The sequence below is a fragment of the Sarcophilus harrisii genome, chromosome 3, assembly GCF_902635505.1.
Source record: "Sarcophilus harrisii chromosome 3, mSarHar1.11, whole genome shotgun sequence".
NCBI classification, from domain to species: Eukaryota; Metazoa; Chordata; class Mammalia; order Dasyuromorphia; family Dasyuridae; genus Sarcophilus; species Sarcophilus harrisii.
In genome coordinates this window covers 243917007-243938277 of record NC_045428.1, presented here as the reverse complement: position 1 = coordinate 243938277, position 21271 = coordinate 243917007, and the positions used below count along the sequence as shown (strand labels likewise).

The window sequence follows — 21271 nt, the reverse complement described above, 5'->3', positions numbered from 1 at the left end:
ATGAAAACTGTTAACTTGCTGTCATCTTAAGTTGTTGACTATGACATGATTGCTGCTTTGAACATTTTTTTAAATACCGTATCTGAAAAGAGTTTCAGAATTTGGGACACTGAGATATTAAATTATAACTAGATAGAACTTGAACCGGGCCATCTTGACTCTGGTCCTCTATTATCTATGCCATATAGTCTTTTTTTCTTCTGAGTTCATTTGCTTCTGGGTAGCAGAATCTATTCTATTACTGTTCTACTTGTAGTATTACAGTAAATGGTTATTAACCAGTTTTGAACTGAATTTATTTATGGACTTTATATTCTGATATTCTTTTGAAATGGATTAGCAGAAAGATAACTTGGAGACTTAGGATTTAAATCTTGGGGAATGTAAGGGTTGGGATAAAGGCCTTTAAAGCTTTAAAAACACACATAAATCTCATACTTTCATTTTCCACTTATTACTTAAATTATTTAACTTTTATATTGCAAATGTATATTGTCACAGGGTTGCCTGGAATGCCATTTAAAATTCTTTGTCACTCTTTAATAAGTACCATGTGAAGTATAGGTCCAACTAATATTTTAAAATTTTATGGGGCACAATGTTTGCTTTTTTTAATAATAAAATTTTTGTGGGGTCACTTTAGTAGGTAGTGTTAGTAAGGTTATGTATTATTGGTAATTTTAGACTTCAGAGAACCAGGCCTACTTTGAGTTTTCATTACCACAGCTTTTTTACCCACAGTGACTTACACCATATCATTAAATATTGACTGTTAATAATCATTCTAGTTTGTAAGTGTAGCTGCTTTTTCCATCGAAGTAGGTTGGATCTCTAAAGTGGGGGTGGTAGAGGAAGGAAACTAGGAGATACAAAAAAAAGGTGACATAGGTATGATTTTTCCCTCTTAGAAAACATTTCTGAAGAACAAGTTTTAAGAACCTTGATGTTTGTTAATCTTTAGGAGAATACAAAACTATTTTGATTGTATAATATGAAAAGTACACTACTTGTAAATTTTTACTGTTCTTACAGATAAGGCTCAACTACTTGAAATAGCCAAAGCTAATGCAGCTGCCATGTGTGCTAAGGCTGGTGTTCCTTTACCGCCAAACCTAAAACCTGCACCTCCACCAACAGTAGAAGAGAAAGTTGCTAAAAAGTCAGGAGGAGCCACAATAGAAGAGCTCACTGAGGTAAGCTAGTTCAAAATTTGCCTCCAATTTTAAAATTGACTATTTCAGTGATGTTGACTCTGGAGCGTGCCAAAACCCAAATTGCGGGCTGAACTGATAATGGCTGGCACTGAGCAGCCAAAACCCGAAATACAGACATGGCAGCGGCAGAAGCTCCGTTTAGCAGGCCATTATCCGGGATGGCTAAGCTCCGCTAGCTAAAAGTTACTTCCCATTACTTTTGCTTTCCAGTTTTAGAAGCCAAACTGACTGAGGCGCGGGACGTTTCGTTTGAATGGAGGAGGTGTTGAGTGAGCAACACGCAGAAGCGCGCCTACCGTTTCGTTTCCATTCACGACGTGTTCACTGACCGCCACGAGTGTACTACACATACGCAAAGACACAGACAATCTTCAGAAATGATCTTTTGCCACCGGAGCTTGGAAATTAATGAAAATAGCCGGCCATTGCCTGAAAGGAACTTCTTTCGCATCAACATTTCGGGTTTTGGCCGCTCGGTACCAGCCGTTGTCGATAATGGCCGGCCATTATCAGTTCTTCCTGCGGTTCGGGTTTTGGCAGTAACATATATTAAGCATATTTACTGTTTTCATTTGGTCTTTTCAGTTGAGGCTTGTTTTGTGGGGTTTTCTTTCTTTTTTTTTCTTTTTTTCCTTTTTTTTTTTCTTTTTCTTTTTCTTTTTCTTTTTCTTTCTCTTTCTTTTTTTCTTTTTTTTCTTTTTTCTTTTTTCTTTTTCTTTTCTTTTCTTTTTTTTTTTTTTTGAGAACGCTGAAATATTGCTGCTAGGATCCAGAAAATACCACATTGTTTCATATGTTGAAACTTGTTATTGGCTAGCCTTATGCCAGCCCTCCACTGTCGATACTTTCTGTTCCTTTTGGTCACAAGCCTTATATAATTTGTTCTTTTGGCTAAATGAGCCCCCTTTTGTGATATTTTCAAATTGATAATGGATGTGAAGAATTCTAGTGCTTGTATAGAGAAAACAGAGACAGGTCCATCCAAATTTTCATTGTCATTTTTTAAGCCAGGCAACAGAGCCTTTACCTAACTTCTCAGGAAGGAATTGACTTTGTCTGCTTCATGTATCAGACCTTGTCACTAACTCCCTGCCCTTTTTACCTTTTTAAAAAAAAAAATTGAACTCTACTTGTATGCAAGATGGAACCCATTCAGTCTTTGGTCTATAAAACATTCATGGAAAAAAATGTCAGTAATTTCCCTTTTCCCCCTTCACTCCTCCCCAAAGTTATGAACAGACATCTTTATTTTTCCTATCTTATGAATCTTGTTCTAACCATCCCCTAAGAATACCTTTCCTCCTTCTCTTGAATCAGTGTCCCTTCACAATCTGGCTTTAAACCCCTTTAAGGGGATCTTCCTTGATAATTTAACCCCACCCGACTCTGTTCACTCTAGCCTGCATTCCCTCAGCACTTATGTACTCAGTTTGTATTATATCAGTTTGCACTTGTTAATGTGTTGCTCTGTAAAAGCGTTCTTCAGTTATTTCATGTGTATGTATTCTGTCTTTTGATCTAGATTGTAAGCTCCTTGAGGGCAGGGACCATGTCTTTTACTTTTTGTATCTCCCTGACAGTACCCAGTACAGTGCTCTGCACACAGTAGGTGCTCAATAAATGTTGTTGACTGACTGACTGGCCAGAGTCTGCTAAGTAGCTAACTCATCTGTCTGTAAATGTAAACTTGTACTTTAAAAAGTTATTTTACATGGTTTTGGTCCCATTAAGAAGTGATGTATTGTCTGTGTATACTGGGTGTGTAAGATTATCTTTTGTTTGTTTTTTTTTTACTCTTTAAGAAATGCAAACAGATTGCACAAAGTAAAGAAGATGATGATGTTATAGTGAACAAGCCCCATGTTTCGGATGAAGAGGAGGAAGAACGTCCTTTCTATCATCATCCCTTTAAACTCAATGAACCTAAACCCATTTTTTTCAACTTAAATGTGAGTACTACAATTAATACAAGAAGTCAAAAGCTGGTAACTTAAAAGTTTATGTTGAAATTTTGGCTTTAAATTCCATTTTGGAAATTATGTTTTTAAATTTTAGTTTTCTGAGGAGAAATAAAATTAAGTGCCTGAGAATATATGTGACGTGAATATCAGTAGAGATGTGGCAGTTATTCAAGTTTAGTGTTTATATCAAATCTTAATTTGTGAAACATTCTTTTTCTTCTTTAGATTGCTGCTGCAAAACCAACTCCACCAAAAAATCAGGTAACATTGACAAAAGAATTTCCTGTATCATCTGGCTCTCAACACAGAAAAAAGGAAGCCGATAGTGTTTATGGAGAGTGGGTTCCTGTAGAGAAAAATGGTGAAGAAAACAAAGATGATGATAATGTCTTCAGTAGCAATTTGCCTACTGAGGTAAGTAAAAGTAACATTTTACCCTTTTTTTCTTAAAATACCTAAAACTGCCATTTTATTGTTATTTTATATCTGATTTGGATTCTGTTTCACTCTTCTTAGGGTCGGGTTAAACGGCAGGGCCGGGTTAGACGACAGATGAGACAACCCGCAGCTACTCATTTCACAGTAACTCGATGCAATTCACTTTGTGGAACCACGCCACAAAGTGAACAGCATCGAATTGCAGAGAACAGTGTTGTCACGTCCTTACCCAACATTGGGCCCTCCTTGCATTTATGGGGAGGTAGCCCAAGGTACAACTTTTCTTTAGCTTCCCGTTTTGCTTCCAGGCTTTATAGCTCTAGATTTTGGTGGTAGCAAGTTTAGTGGGTAGAGGAATCAGGGAGATAGGCTGAGCTTCAGGTTGAACACTTGAATCAAACTTGAAATGGTCCTTGCAGGCTGACAAGCAACTTGGGTACATAGTCCATTTTCCATAAATAAAAGTTCCTTAATTGTACTTCCAGATTATTTGTCAGGTACCCTTCTGTTTTTCCTCATTTTCCCTTCCCCTGCACTACCCTGGCCCTTTTTTATTCTTGTGTTTAACCTAATGCTCAGCCTCTTTCTCCATTCCCTTCTCCCCCTCTCTGCTACTATTAAAAGTTGGAGAAGTGGAATCCACACTTGGAAATACTTGTGTGGCTCTAGTAGTATCTTGTCAAAATGATGTGGTGATAATGCCAAACAACCCCCATTAAAATGCTGCCTGACTAAATAATGTGCTACTCATTGTAGTGCACATCAGAACAGCAAGACTGTATATATATGTAAATATATATATATCTGTATCTTTGTATGTATCTCTGTATCTGTACCTTTGCTGTATCTTTTAATAAACAGTTTACTTTTATTTAACTTGTTGTGCAAAATCACGCTTGGGGGATCTGGGAGGGTGGAGATTCAGTAGGGGGGTGGGAACTCCCAAATGATCCCTCAACCACCTTTTCTTTCTCCTGCCCATTATTCCCCTAGCCTGGACACACCTCCATGGACTGGATGGACTAAGTAGCTCCCCAAAGCCTTAAAAAAGTGGTGGGCTGGTTTCCCCACATCCTTCTATTCCTGCAGTCTTGGGTGTCTGTAGGTGAGAGAGAGATAGGTCTCTCTTTATAGAGACCTTTATAGAGATCCATACCCCTTCTGAGATCTTGAATACTCTTCTATCACTCCACACCTTTAATGTCATAAGTAAACATCCATTTTTTAAAATTAGAAAGTGAACAGAACCCAAATCAGAAACATAATAACATTTTGATAGCAGTATTTTTTTCCCTTTAGCCTGTCAATTCACAGGCAACATTTTCACTGTGCACTTTTAAAGTCCTGCATTTTGACATGCAGCAAACTAGGCATTGGAACTAGCCATTGAAAATTCTATTTACCAGCTGATAATTGCTTTGGGGATTCTCATCTGCTTGTGGTTCCACAGAATTGAAACATGCTGTAATGTCCCCAATATGGAAAAAAACTTGGAAACTTGTCATCTTATATTAGCTAATTTTTTTTTTTTTTTACCTTGTTTGGTAACTATATTAATGGCAACATTTAATACCCAGATCAAGTTACATGAAGGTTTTAAACTTTTCAAAAGGGACCTGATTAACATTTGCCTAGTAACTTCCTTTATTATATAAAAAACTAGATTGGGAATTCTGAACAGCCTTAGATTTAGGTTTCCTCTTAACATACACGTTTCTTAAATGAATTTAATGCATATAATTAGGCATTTAACAAAGTATTGGGGGGACACATTCAAAATTATTGTGAATAGCCAGGAAGCTTTTTAACATGGGAAGTGTTGCTGCGGAAATGAAGAACTATTTTACCTTTTTCCAAATGATGTTTCCTAAGATCCTAAACTGCCATGGAATATTTAATATGGTTGCAAACATTAACAGCGGACAGAAGAAAACAATGGGAGAATGCTTAGCGAACATTTAATTCAACTGAAAGGAAGGTGTATAAATTTAAATCAAAAGTCTATTCTGATCACACTTGCCCCATCACCATTTTTGAAGTAACAGGTCTGAGTAACATATTCCTTAATCCTTTGAGATTGCCACTCCCAATGTAGGTTGTTTAAATCATTTACCTTTGAATCCATTATCTTCCTATTTAGAGGATTAGATAAATAAATATGACAAATTTTTTCATGGAATTCAACTATTATCTACTTGACTATCTGAACTGTTCTCCTGTTCCTAAGTAGTTAGCTACTTAGAGTGCCTCAAAAGTGTTCGTTAAATTTTAGTTTAGACTAAGTGATTCCAAAATGTACACAGTTTGCAAAAGGGTGAAGTGGGTTTTTTTTTTTAAATTAATCCTTTTCACCTGTTATTCACATATTACATATTACATAGTTATATTAAAACATCTAGAAGAAAATTTTGGAAGTGGAAATATTGGTATCATATACTAAATACAATCAATTTTATGAAGTACCCAGTGAACAAATTTTTGAGGGGAACTACATCTATTCAGGAGCTAGTGATAGATTTGTGGGGGAATACCTTCTTAAAATGCCACATTTTTGGAGTTGAAATGACCTCGGCAGTGAAGTGTATTAATGCAGCAATATCTTTTTTGGTAGTAGAATTACTTGTCAAGGAGCTTTTCATTTAATAAAGGAAATGAACTTTGCACATATCAAATAACGATTCTGTTAATGTAAAGGTTAAAAAGATATATTCTCTATATATAAACCAATTAACTCTGGCCACAAACTGCATTAACTCCAACCAGTTTTACAAAAATGAGTACTACTGTTGGTCCCAAATGGGACTACACAAAGATGTGGATGGATCAACATAAAACCATCGCTGCTACTATAAAAAACTATACTATTGACAGTGGGTCAGTAATAACATCTTTATATATGAAGAGTCTGCAGCAGAGGACTATAATTTTGGTCATACTGTCATAAATGTTTGAGAAATGTATTGTAGAATAAGAGGGATTGTTTTTTGGTAAATCAAATAAAATTAACTACTTCAGAGGTTTAAAAGAAAAGTTTCTTAAATTAGAGTAATATTAATACTATATCTAGCCAGGAGAAATTTGTTTCTTTGTAAAATTATTTAAACAATCAAGGAAACTCTAGTTTTAAGTTTATTAACAAATTATGAAATATATTTCATAAATACATTTGAATTTGAGTTTCCTTTTTTACGTTCCCACCCCCTACCCCAATGCAGTCAAGAATAACTGAATATTCCAGTACAGCCAAATCTTAGAATTTTGTAATATTTAAAGATTAGCAATCACTTTTATTCAAGATAGATGTGTGTGTGTGTGTGTGAGAGCATGCGCAAATCTCACTTTGGTTCCTTCTTTATCTTTTCTAGTTCTTATAGGTAGATATCACTCACAAAAGTGAAATTTATTAATATAAAGGTTTTATCAAGTGTTAGTTTAACTTAAGTTTTTAAAGTCATTATTCCATCTCTTGTCTCGATAACATTAATTTGTATAGGTTGAAATTAATTTTTACATACAATTAGTTTCCTTTAGTGTGTACATTGCTTTTATGAGGATTAAATATTTAATAGCCAAACATTTTCAAACACCAAATTAAGATTTTTCTTGATAAATCTTTTATCTGAATTTATAATTTCATTGATGAAAGCAATTCCAGTTGCCCTACCTCCCTGTATTAATGCAAATCAGAAACTTAATTTTTTTTTTATGATAGTTTTAAGTGCTCAGATATGTATATGTATATAATAGTGTTGAAACTTCTCATTGGAGAAATTGAGAGGTTAACATGACTTGCTCAGTATCACTCAAGTTTAAACGTTTTAAGCACATATTATATGCCAGGCACTGTGCTAAGAACTGGGATACAAAGACAAAATTACTTGGATATATGAGATATGACTTGAACTTGGGTTATGGTCAGATCCTGTATTTTCTATTCTAAACAATCCTTCCCTCCTGGATATATCTATATAAACACAAAAGATAATCAGAAATTCTTTATAACATGATATAATTTCTTTGACTCCTGACCTCACTCTCCATTTCTTTCAGGTTTTACTCATCCTTTTAGTTGCTATATAATAAATCCTTTTATTTTTCAAATTTTCCTTTACTTTATGCCCTATATAAGATGATAAAGTGATTTATGACTTTAAAACTAGTTCACTTTTATTCTGTTTTACTGTAGGATAGTTTCTTATGCTGATAGATGCTAAATAGAATAAGTTGAATAATATATATATATATCTATATATATATCTCTCTATATAGATATATATATAGATATATATAGATATAGATTAAATAGAATAAGTTGAATAATATATATATATATATATATATGTATGTATGTATATATATATATTTGGACCAGGGAAAAATGATTCAGGTTGTGAATATATGGGCCATAAAACAAATTAGATTAACTTCATTGCCAGAGTAATAATCTTCTTTAATAGATGAAAAAAAGAGATTACCAAATGGACAGTGGTTATTGATTATGGTAAAGCTGCAGTTTGAAATTGTGGACTCTAAATACATATATCACAACCTTTAAAAGTATTAGAGAGTGTAATTTGACTTTTCAGTTGATTTGCTCTCTGCCACATGTGGAAAACTGATATATAATAATGGTATCAAGTAATTTTAGAGTTGTCCTAATTCACAACATTGATTTCAAAGCTAATTAAAAGTTATAGTTAAGATATGTAGGAATAATCATATCCCTGAAGATAAGACATTTTATATCAACTCTTTTGGAGAGTAGGCTTTGCATTCTTTGGAATATTTATATTACTTTTGAGCTGCTGAGCTGCCTTTAAAATGCAAGGTTAGGGTATAAAGTTTTTTTAGGGGTTTTGTTTTATTTTTAGAATCAACATTATATTTGGGTTTGGCACTTAAAGTGATTCAGTACTCTCAAAGAATTTTCAAATAAGCTTTTTTTGTGCATTATTGATTATTGTCCCAGCTAGCCTGAAAAGCCGGAGAAGTGGGCTTTTGAGGCAAACTTTCAATGTCTCTAAAAGGTTACAAGGTGGTATTAATTAATTATTTTAAAGATGTCTCCTTGTAATCTCAAATGGTGAGTACTGAGTTAATAGTCAACGTGCTGTTTTGTAATGAAGCTAAAGTTAAACAGCATTAGATATCATTAGGGTTGATTATAAGAAGAAATTAAATAAAATTGTATAATTTCAGTATCAATCTTAAATTCAAATTTACACAAATTATAGTAAACTTGTTTTAAAATAGTCTCTAAAATACATTTTTATTGATTTTTGTAGGTGACTTAACATTTAGGATGAAAGAAACATTTCAACTCTTTACTATTGAAATATGTAACAGCACCTCATCAAAAATTAAAGTAGGGAAAATACATATTCATATACATACATACATATACAGAAAGAGAAAGGGGAAGAATTCGTTGAAATACACGCAAGATGGATGCAGTGATACAAATCACAACGTTAAATTACACTCCTATCCAATTTTGCTTCTAACAATTAAATGGTGTCTGCCTCATTTATCAATAATGTTTCTTGAAATCGACATTACTGACTAGTATTATTGTGTATGGTCAAACCTATTTTAAACATACTCATACATTGTATGTAAAAATCTTTTCTAAGGGCTTAAATGGTAGCCATCCCTACAGTGAATTTCTTTTCAGCATGTACTTAATAGAAAAGAAATGTTAGAGAATGGAAACTTAACCAGAATTGAATAGAACAAGATTTTACTGCAGATTATCTAGTAGCCATCCGAAATTTGAAATAGTCTTTCTTATCAGCAAAATTCACTTCAATGCTTGTGCATATTATCTTAGGTTGTTTTGGACTTTAAGCTCCTGTAGGGGATCATGGAATCTTAGGATAGTTGCAAGGAACCTTAACACATAACCCCAGTCCTCTCATTTTATAAGTTAAGTACCAGACCTATGGAAAGAAAGTAACTTGGCTAAGGTCACACCTGTACACAATGATCCAAGAAGTAAATATTTTGGAATACCCAACCGTTTTTATTAAAAGTGAAGGTATTCAAATTGATGCTTGAATATAAGATCTTGTAAGTCAAGATCTTGATGAATGGGACAGTAGGTGGGAAATAGAACTATAAAATAGAACCATAACATCTAGTTCCCATGATTTGCTAATTGCTCCTTTTTATACACACACACACACACACACACACACACAAACTCAATTTTAGCTTTTAAAAAATTATAAAATTTGAAATGCATATATGTAGATCATATATGTAATGATATTTTTGCCCCTCCCACTGTGAAAGGAAAATCCAGAGAATTGGGTGGATGCTATAAATTGTACACTTGGTAAATATTAGTTTGGGTCAATTAATTTTTACATATACATCTTACAAATTATTTTCTTGTGGTATTTCAAAGTGCTTTCAGATACTTGGCCCCCTAAAAAAACACTTGTTGCTTTTCATCTAGATAAAAAGACTCCTCATTTAAAAAAATTCTTTATACACGAAATATGGGCTTTTATTTAAAATGCTGGAATTTTCAAACGATTTCATTTTATATGTACAAATTTATGTAAATAGGAATTATAATGAAAAATACCAGATTTAAAGCTGGAATAAAACTTGGATACTGTGTAACCCACTCCCTTATTTTTATTGATGAGAAAACTGAGGCCCAGGAAGGTTAATTAAATGGCAATGGGTTCTTAGCTCTTGATTTCTGAATCAAAAATTGATCCCAAGATTTTCGACTCCAAATCTATTGTTCCTATATCCTATATATGATGTTTTGATATCATACTGAATTGTAATAGGATTAAGAAATAATTTTCTAAGAAATTGGATTTTCCAAATCATCTTGAATTAAAGTAAAAAGATTTGGGTTAGTGATTGCTCGAAAGGAAGCTTAAAATCATAATATCTTTAACTTTTCAAACTTTTGGCCTTTTTTAGGCAATTATAAGTCAAGGTATCTCCAAAATAAAAAATAAGTTCTAATAAAATTTAATTGAAAATAAGAAAAAATAACTTTATTCAGTGAAAAGATTGAATTAGTATTTAAATTTTGTAGAATTTCTTTTTGGAGGTAGTATGATACAATGAGAACTCAAGTAGGAGATAGAAGTCCTGGGTTTAGCAGTGTTATTCTGTCATTTGAGGAACATTGTGTTTCAATTTTCTCTTTTTTTTTTTTAAGTAAAAAAGAAAAGTAATTCATAATATCTTCTGTCTTCACTGATTTATTGTAAGAACTAAATGAAATCTTTTATGTCGAAGCACTTTGGGAAATATAAGGTACTATGAAAATATACAGTATTAGTAATGTTTTCCTTTCTGCTAAATTTTGATATATAATAACTAAGGGCATAAGTTGGTATGAAAAATATTTTTTTTAGGTCATGATAATTTGAAATTTTTTTTTTCTTCCTTAGCCTGTGGACATCTCTACAGCAATGAGTGAGCGTGCACTTGCTCAGAAGAGACTTAGTGAAAATGCATTTGACCTTGAGGCCATGAGCATGTTAAATCGAGCACAAGAGCGGGTATGTAACAATCTACTGTAATGCAGGTGTCTATTCAGGGGATATATATGTTTTAACCTGTTTTAGATTTAGAAAATAAAGTTGAAAGAGTAACTTGGTTATTCAGAATATTGAAAGGAGTAATTTATTTTAATTAAGATGACTATTTTAGGTAATGCAAGTTTTGAATCTGTATGTTGATCATTAGGTTAGTGGTCACTTTGCCATTTAATTGTAGATAAAATCTTTAATATGAAACAAGGACCTGTTCATGAATGTGGAGAGAAGAGACTTGATTAGAGTATGGATGTGTGAATCTCCTTGTAAGCAAATCATATTTAGTCTGATGTTTGCATTTGACAGCAGAGTTTTTAGAGCCCAAACTTTGGCTTTTTTTGGTTTTTGTCGTTTAGTGGAATATGAGGAGTGAAAATTTACCTAAATTTATAACCATATTTTAAACATTAGATGTCTTTGCTTTTTTAAATCTTGATTTCTGTGTTTTTCACATTGATCAGGTTCAAAGATTCTGTTTTAAAGTGGAAAAATATTAATGTTTTACAATATATATAGGTGATACATGCGAGAGAGAGACTTTTTCAAAATAAGTTAGCGGAGTATCATCAGTTTTTGTTTCAAACATTTTTTGGGGAGCAAGAAAGTTTACTTTGTATTTTTTCCTTTAAAATTCCTTTTGCCTCATGCCAAAAAATAGGAAGAATGGTTTGTAATTATTTTTGTTTTATTTTTGGAGAAGCTTTATTTAAAAATCTGGCCAAAAATGTAGATCATTCATTTTTAGTCATTTTCTAGTAACAGCAAAATGCACACCATGGTGATTTAAACTTTCAGTAATTTAAAAAACATATACATTGTTCAGGGGAAAGAACTCCAGAAGTGGGTAGAAGACCTGAATTTGTAATCTTTTTCTTAGTTTTATTACCTATGACCTTCAGCAAGTCAGTTGAGTTTCCTGTGCCTCGGTTTCCTATTTTGTAAAATGAAAATTGGATTTGTGGCCTTTTTAGTTCTGAATCTCTGATTCTCTGACATGGGTTTAAAAAGCTGTTAGTGTAACTTTGGACCCCTTCTGGTCTTAATTTCCTCATCTGTATCATAAAGGGATTGTATGAGAGAATTCCATGATCCCTTGCAGCTCTAATCTATGATCATAATCTATGATCATAATGCCTTTATTTAAAAATCCATTGTTTAAAATTTCTATTTTCTCTTAAAAACACATTTTCAAAAGGTAAATGAGATTGTTTATAATATGATATATTGTTAATAATATATTAATTTCATTTTTTAATTCAGATATGATTATTTTCTTTCTTTAGATTGATGCCTGGGCTCAGCTAAACTCAATACCAGGCCAATTCACAGGAAGTACAGGAGTACAAGTTCTGACACAAGAACAGTTGGCAAATACTGGTGCTCAAGCCTGGATAAAAAAGGTACTCATTATGCAGATAGACACATGCATCCAAATAGAATCCTAAAACATTTAAAAAATTTTAAAGTGCATGAGTGAGAAACCTATTGTTTGGTTCTAACTGAAATTCATAAGTAAATTTGCTATGTATATATACTCTAGGATGGACATTGAAGATGGACCTGATCCATGGAAAAATGGCAAATGTTTAAAACTGGCTCATGATCCACCCAGTTTATATCCTTAGGTCATTTTAAAATTTATTATTGTTGTTGCTTTTGGTGGTGGTATTTTTGTTAACCATTTTTTGAGTGCTAACTGTGTGCCAGGTGCTGTAAAGAATATTCCACAGTTCCTGTTGGGCTACTAATCTAATAACTTAAAGCGGTGGTTCTCAAATTTTTCCTCATCATGGGACGCGTGAAAGGTTTATCTTTGGTGGATCACTACCCCTAAGATCCCTCTACCACCTCCTACTTTCCACCCACTGTTTTTTCCCTTAATTCCCTGCCCCTACCCTAGTGCCTGCACCCTCCCACAGAATCCCTTAGCCCCATTTCCTCACCCCTTTCATGACCTCCAGACCCTCTCCTATTTCCCATTGGTTCTTAGTTAGTTGGTTTTTAGGCAGAAGTAGTGGGGAGATTCCCAGCTCTAGAACAATTGCATGTGGCAATTTTGCCATGGGACTGGAGGGTTGGGGGAGGGTGGCTGGGGATTGGCAGTGGTGACGGGGTGGGAATTGGGGGTGAAGGGTTGGAATGGGGAATGCTATGGACCACCAATTAGGCCCTCATGGCCACTGGTGGTCCACAGACCTCAGATTGAGAACCACTGATCTCAGGAGAACAACAGGATATTTAAGACCCTAAAAACAAAGGGAATGGATGGACGACTCGTGCGGCGAAGACATAGGTGCATCTGTTTTCAGATTTCTGCAATAAAATCTGCGGACTCCACCTACAGCTACCTCATTGTTGGGGGAGCCTTAGGTGGTTAAGGAAGGGCTTCCTGAAGAAATGAATTTTTCGGCATGATGATGGAGGAAATTGGCTTGGTGGGAGGGTGTTGGGAATTTGTTTCAGGAGTATTGGCATCATACCAGTGCTGAAACTGGGAGGCAGCGTGGTCTAAAGGCCTGGGAAGGGTTCTATGTCCGGCTCTACCTCTGACTCCTTGTGTGATCTTGGGCAAGTAACTTCTTGGCACTCCAGATTCTCCAAATGGAGACAATAGCAATTATCACCTGCTTCACAGGGTTGTGAGGCATGACGAGAATATAGTACATATATACTAAGCTAAGGTGCTATAATTGAAGGTATTGATGTTATTTGCTAGTTGCTCCAGGCAAGTGTACCTAATAATAACTTGATTGTTCACCTCTGAAACATTAAGTTTTGTAGATCATCATTTTCACAGAGCCAGTATTGAACTTTGGGTATTCTCTGCTTGCTATTTTTGAAAATAGCTGCATGACAATGTGTACAATGAATAACTGGCCAGATTAATATCCTATGTGACTCTTAATGGAATTACTATGTATTTAATTCTTTGGAGACAGTTCTTGAACACTTTGGGTTAGAAACTGACATATTATTTGAAGTTTTAATACACATAGCACTGTTTTTGATACAGTTTTATTCTTGATAATAGGTTAAAAACTTTCTTGTAGCATTTAAAATGGCATTCCTTTTTTCTTTTCGAAGTTTGTCCATTTAATCTATTTCTGTAAAGTTTTGTTACTACACTTTATATCTTTAAGGATTGAATGCATCTTTTTAGGAAATTAGAAATAGAGGATACATACCTAGGACCTTTAGGTATATTATGATCCCACAACTCTAAACAATATTGGATAGAAATAGCTGAGAAATTTTCATTTGGGAGATTTCCAGTTTAATTTTGGTAATAAAGTGATGACTGTGACTGATTATGGAGTATAGTATATTTCTCAAAGTAATAATTTTTTAAAAGCCTGGTATTATGTTGATGTAGTGGTTGGCTTCTTCAAATTTCCCCTACAAAATTTTTTCCTTTTTATCTTCAGGGAAATAGATTGCTTACAGGTATTTTAAAATGTCATTTAGAATATCCCTGAGGAATAAATTTTTAAATAAAATTTTGTTACAGACAAAAGCAATAATGTTTTGTTATCAGTAAAATTTAATATTTACATTCATTAAATAAGTTTTTTGGCTTATGTGAATTGAAAAGGAATTCCATATAAAAGATCATGCCCATATTAAAGAAGGGAACTGCTAACTAATTTTGAAAGTGCAGCATCTTCCCTGACAGAAAATATTCTATGTTTATTTATTTTGAGATGCATTTAAGGAGTATTAAAAGATTCATAGATTTTGCTTATTCCTATTATAACCACAAAAATTAAACTTTAATTGATCAGTACAAAGATGTGATAGTCTTTTGTTTTTTCTGCTTGTTATAAAAAACATAATTTAAATGTTAATATCTTCATGAATATTTCCATTTACCCTATTGTAGAAATTGAATTTAAGATCAATCTTTGTTAGAGGAAAAAAAAGGCATTAGAAAAAAATTGCTTTGGTTCTACTAAATGTGTGTTATATTGGTTGGTATATTTTCTAAAACTTATTTGGATATTTTGAAGTTTCTGTAATGACCTTGTGAGATGAATCAGCCACATTGTCAACTTTATATAAATAAAACATGGTAAAGAATTCAGAAGAATTTGAAGTCTAGGGTGCTCTGTAGTTTGCTTTTGAATTGTACACTGTACAGTGTTTTCTTTAGGGAAAGGTTGGTGGAAAAGAGGGGAGAATGAACCTGGAAGTAAGTAAAAAAAAAAAAAATCATTTTAGGTGTGTAGCATCAAGGCAGTTTAATATATAAGTATTAATTGATTTTTTTTTTTAATACACACACTCTGTATGGCCTGCACCAATTGAGGAACTTTCTAGCTCTAAATCTATCTAAATTTATGAGCCTGAGGAACTGAACCAGGGCTATATATACCCACACCCACCCACACACCCACACATATATATACATATACACATACACATATATACTATATATATATATATATACATATGTGTATATGTGTGTGTGTCTGTGTGTGTGTGTGTATTTTTTTTTTTTTTATCTCCACAGCTACCTCCTTCCATCAGAGCACATTGTTAAACTTAATGTCCAATTGGGACTTTTTGGCATATGTTCCCCCAGTAGCTAAATAGCTGAGGGAAACAAGATCACACAGCTTCAGTGTAGTTTGGGGACATTTTTTAGTATTAACTTAGCAATAACAGGAAGTGTTAATTTTATGTTAATTTATTGTAATTGTTTATTGTCATTTCCCGTTTTGATAAGTTAATAATTCCTAATAACATACTTGTTAGCTCAGATAAAAATACAATTTTTAAAAAGGAAAGAAGCACATTTTGCATTTGAAACAATTGCTTCAATAGAAGTCAACTCTTGTATCTTCATTTTGGGTATACCTAGATGCCCTTTAATATATTTCTTATTGTTTGAAAATACCTGACTGTGTTGAAAATGCCAGTGTATTGTGTATTTTAAGACATTAAGCAGTTTGCTGCTTTGATGGAAATTATGGTTCAGTGGGTTGGATACAGGAGAGATGATAGTTCACAGAATAACCTGTGAACTTTCACCCCTCTATATGGAAACTTGTTTCAGGGCCAAATGCTTGTAGCTGCCTTCTTGCCCCGGTCAGTGCCAGCCCTACTATTCACAACACTGCGGCCACCGAGGCCTAGGTATGTAAACATTTAAGGAAGTTTTTTATAGTCTTTTAACCTCAGGTTTTAAAAGAATTCAGTTTGGTATACTTACAGTGTGTCTGTGATTGTCTTTACTATTGATAGACATGTAATTAAATATGTAAGAATAATTTTAATATTGATATGGACTGTCTTAAGTAAAACCTTTAAATTTGTGCTATGGTAGCATTTGGAAGAATTTTGGACAAAAGTATACTTGAAACTTTGAACTTTATTTCTAAATGTTTTCTGAGTTTTTTTTTTTTGTTTTGTTTTTGTTTTTGTTTTTTTTTTTTGGTTTTTGGTTTTGTTCATTAACTAGGTACACCTGGGAGAGCTAATAATGTCAAATATTTTAACACTGCCTTTTTTTTATTTTGCAAGCTAAGAAGAGATACCAGTGAACGTAAATAGTGGATGAAAAAAGGAATGTTCTAATTTTTTTTGGACATATGGGCCATTGTTTTAAAATTGCCATTTTAGTTTAAATCATCGTAATCAACTTTCCAATAAAACCTACTATTTAATACTTTAAAAAATTAGAACATAGAAACTCCAGTATGGGTAAATCATGGAAATATTCATTTATTGCTTTATTATTCTATATAACATCTAGAAGTAAAGTGAGATAATTTTAGAAAGTTAACTGAATTCATAATCAGATTCTAACTTTAGAATTGGGACATTTTACCTCTCTTTCTTTGGATAGGATCAATTCTTAAGAGCAGCGCCTGTAACTGGTGGAATGGGAGCCGTTCTGATGAGAAAAATGGGCTGGAGAGAAGGAGAGGGATTAGGAAAAAACAAAGAAGGAAATAAAGAGCCTATTCTTGTTGACTTTAAGACAGACAGAAAAGGTAATTCTTTGACTTTTTTGAAGCTTTGTATAATTAATTATATGTTTCATTGTTCTATGTTTAATTTATAATAATATGTTCTCAACGTATGGTAAGATTTGAACTTGGTTTTTCAAATTTTGTTGTTTGGAAATAGTTACTGCATTTTCAGTTACATAAGAACTTTTCCAGAATTTGGGGAACATTGTCTTTATAATCTTAGATTGACTACAACATTTTGTCAGTAGTTTTGACACTAGTAGTTTTCACTGCATGTTAGGGTGTTCACAATGAATTATAGTATAGTCAACTATACAGTTGCTGAGATGATGTTTCTTTTGAGAATATGGTCTTTTGTATTAAGAGTTCCTTGGGATCGTTGAAAATGCTAATGCACATTATGTTGGCAATTTTGCCCCCATCTGTGGGGCCTAGCAAAACATAAGAGAGAGTAACGCACAGGAATGCCTGATGATTGATGCACAGTTATTTCAGTAGTTAGTGTTTTTGTATGAACTTAAATCATGCATGGGAGATTGCTTGATTCTGCTTTAGTGAATCAATTTTTTAAATGAACCAACTATAAACACAGTGGGATCATATATTCTCTACCTTTCAGTCAGTTGTATCACTAAATATAGGCTCTGATCTAGAAAACCATTTTCAAAAAGTCTTTATGACTCCTATTCACAGCTACCCCATTTACGTGGTTAAATGTTTTGATTGATGAATAAATTGGCATATTAGTTATTAATTGATGCCTTTTCAGTCATACTTTTCAGTTAATATGAGTCAGGGTCTTTTTTATTCTGTTGGTGTTTTGTTTTCGCTTTTCAGTTATCTTGAAAATAGGTTCCTTAATGTCTTTAAAATTGTGATCTGCAGCATCAGTTTCATTGCTATATATTTGATGGCTAGCTTCTTTTCATGAGACAGCTGCTTGTAATTTTCTCTTTTCCAACATTTGAGCTTGTATTCTGTGTTGGTGTTGTCCTTGACTTCCAAATCTCTTTATGGCAAAGAGTTTGTCTTTATTGGCTAATGTAGTTTCAAGACTCTTCACCTCTTTATTATGTTTTGTTTTGTATTTTTGGTTTTTTTTTTTGTGTTAAATTTCTCCAAGAATTAGAGATAAGAAATATCTTAACCCATACCTGATTCATATAGGAATTTTATTTATATATAGTGTCTGCTCAATTTTCTTCTAAGCTGGTGCTAATTTTGACCTTTTCTCAGGTGGTAATGTCACAGACTCAATTCTAAAAGATTTCCTGTTTGTCACCAGTTGTTTCTTGCTAAGATGTGGACATCTTCATTTTGTATTTGTGATTTTGTTCTATCCTTACCATGCACTTTCTGACTCTTCTAAAGAAAGTACTCATGATCACAAGTCTGCTTTCATTTCTTAATTCCTATTTGTAGTTTGCTACTTTTTTCTTTTGCTATCTTTATGCCAACCCTTCCATTGAAATTATTTGATTGACTTGGTTTAGAGTATCTTATCAGGTTCCTCACAAAAATTTCTTTACTTCATCCTCTGTCCCAAATATTGGGGCATAGCCTCTAAACTATCTATAATGATAGGTTACTTGCTTACACTCAAAATGAATAGTGCAGAGTGACTTAACTGATCTGATTTTCCATGAAATTATATCTTATTCTCCCCCTGTTGAGTGTATAAGAGAAAGGATTCTGCCAGCTTTGTTTCCCTCTTTGTAGAAAATGGGCGAGCTATCTTTTCTTTTAGGGGCAACTTGTTCCATGTCTTATGACACTTATATTAAAATGTCCGGGAAAAATGTGTATCTTGAGATTGAAAATAATATGAAAAGAATAGACCTAAAAAAAAAGATTAAAGACAAACTCATTATGCAAATGAGGAAACTGAGAACAGAGTGGTAAAGTACACACAGAAAGAAGTGGAAGAATTGGGTCTCAGTATTGAAAACTCAGGAGTTTTTCCCACTGTGCTGTGTTGGTTCATTTTCTTTGTCAGTATGTGAATTCATTTGTCTTAGAATTTATTTAGTGTGCTGATTTAGGAATCCAGTGGCCACTTCCACATTATAACAAAATATAGAAGTAGACATTTGGGAATGTGAATTACCTATTTAAATTAGATTATTTAGCTAAATTTTGTGTCTTAATAGTTTACCCTTAGTAAATGTCTGAGTAACTTGAGGTGACCATTAACTCTTTCTGAAAGACATGAACATCAAAATTACTCCAATTTGTAATGAACTAATATTTGTTGAGTCCTGTTTTTCTTTGACTTGAAGTAATATGACATTTAGTAAAATAATCATTGTTAGATTATGTATTTCAATTTTGCATGTCATAGAATCACAGTCTTCAAAATTACACATTTAGTGCTGGATACTTCTTAATTGATTGTTAACAGTATTGTGAAAGATAATTTACAAATAATCTAGTTAGCTTTACCCTACTCTAACTTCTCAAAGTTTTTATAGACAAGGAAACTCAGTTTAAAATAACTTAATTTATCTGGATGTTGTTGGTAAATTAGAAAAAGTCTTATTTGGCATAGAATTAAAATTTTCAGGTCCTTGTTGTGTTTGATGGAAATCTGGCATATTGCTTTATAAGTTGTGGAGGTGTAATTTATTGAAAGCAAAGATCATTGGGATGTAGTTGGTAAGTTGTTAGTTAGGGAACTAAGAAAATTATATTAGAGAAGTGATTTTAAGGTAGCTTCCAGCTCTTTTTGATTACACATTACTTGATGACGATGTTCAGTATTTATTTATTGAGGGAAAGATCTGTAGATATTTCCAAGAAATGTCATTTTTGTTTCTCTTGTTTTTTTTTCTCCTCTGTAATACATAGCTAATATCAGAAAATTCCCAGCTATAGATGGCTGTTTTCTTTGGAATTTAACATTTTAGACGATCAGTTCTGAGGTTTCAGTACAAAGCTCTAGATAAGAAACTATCTTTACTAATATTGATTGGCTCCTACTGAGTCTTAGGACTAAGCATTGCATTATATTTAGGGTTAGGGTTAGGGTTTCTCACTGACAGATGAGGAAATAATTACTTTTGGTGTTAATAGCACTTTTTGTAAAGGATAATATTTTAATTATCTGTTGAAGCTAACAGTTTTGTTCTTATCTTTGAAACTTTTACCTAAATAGTTTTTAAGCATGTTAGGTTTTGCAAAGTTAGACATTTATGTAGCATTCTCAGAATTTTTTTTTTTTTTTTTTTTTTTTGGTGGCATACTGTAGTATGAGTTGATAAGCAGAAGGATCATGTAGATCAGGCATTTCAGAAATGTCAGATAGAAACTGGGAAAATAAAAGATTGATATTAGTCATTACATTGAGATAACAACATATTGTTTAAATTATTTGATCCTATAGTAATTTATATTGTTATAAAAATGTTCACTACAAGTAAGAAATACTTGAGATTTATGGTAATTTTATGTCCTTTTTAGGTCTTGTTGCTGTGGGGGAGAGAGCACAAAAAAGATCTGGAAACTTCTCTGCTGCGATGAAGGATCTGTCAGGTGAGAGTACGTTACTTTTAATTTTTCTATGTTTACATTAAACTCATAATTTATTCATTAAAACTAGTGAAATTAGTTTCTGATCAGTTACTTTTGGGTCTTAGGTAAACATCCTGTTTCTGCATTGATGGAAATCTGTAATAAAAGAAGGTGGCAACCACCTGAATTTCTCTTGGTTCATGATAGTGGCCCTGATCACCGCAAACACTTTCTCTTTAGGGTAAGCATACAATTCTAAGACTCTAAAAGTAACTAGGGGTATTTCTTAATTTGTCATTTTTTAAAGCTGTGACTAAACTGGCTTAGTCATAAAGGGAGGGTGGGAGGAGGAGGAAAGGGGGTGGAAATCATTCTTTCTTGGCGATTGAGTGAGAAAACAGATTTTGGGTGGGGTCAGCACTTGGATGGTAGATATCTGAAGTTAGTTGCACTGAGGATTTTGAAAGTATGTTTGTCTAACATTGCTTAAAAGATGAGTTCTATTTAAAAAAATGTTTTTGAAAAAGGAGGAAGGGAATGGATATGAGAATGATTAGCTACTAGAAAGCTACATTTAAATAGTTACAAGGGAAATTTCACAT

General features: G+C 33.1%; 1 protein-coding gene across 9 annotated transcripts in view; it reads left to right on the top strand.

The window, feature by feature from the left end:
• SON (SON DNA binding protein) overlaps positions 1-21271 on the top strand; it is a 34523-nt gene that overhangs the window by 11952 nt on the left and 1300 nt on the right. For 2 of the 9 annotated variants that reach the window (XR_004232929.1, XR_004232928.1), the window contains exons 4-12: positions 1033-1193; positions 3017-3163; positions 3401-3589; positions 11038-11148; positions 12468-12584; positions 16241-16320; positions 17033-17180; positions 20619-20690; positions 20795-20910. Coding sequence is in view for 7 of the 9 variants with exons in the window: in XM_031959324.1 (XP_031815184.1) it covers positions 1033-1193; positions 3017-3163; positions 3401-3589; positions 11038-11148; positions 12468-12584; positions 17033-17180; positions 20619-20696; positions 20795-20910 (1067 nt within the window). In the remaining 2 variants the exon portion in view is untranslated. Of the gene's footprint in view, positions 1-1032; positions 1194-1424; positions 2853-3016; positions 3164-3400; positions 3590-3691; positions 4490-11037; positions 11149-12467; positions 12585-12724; positions 13415-16240; positions 16321-17032; positions 17181-20618; positions 20697-20794; positions 20911-21271 lie in introns of those variants that run through there. The other 7 variants (XM_031959325.1, XM_031959327.1, XM_031959324.1 and 4 more) reach the window with 5 other exon arrangements.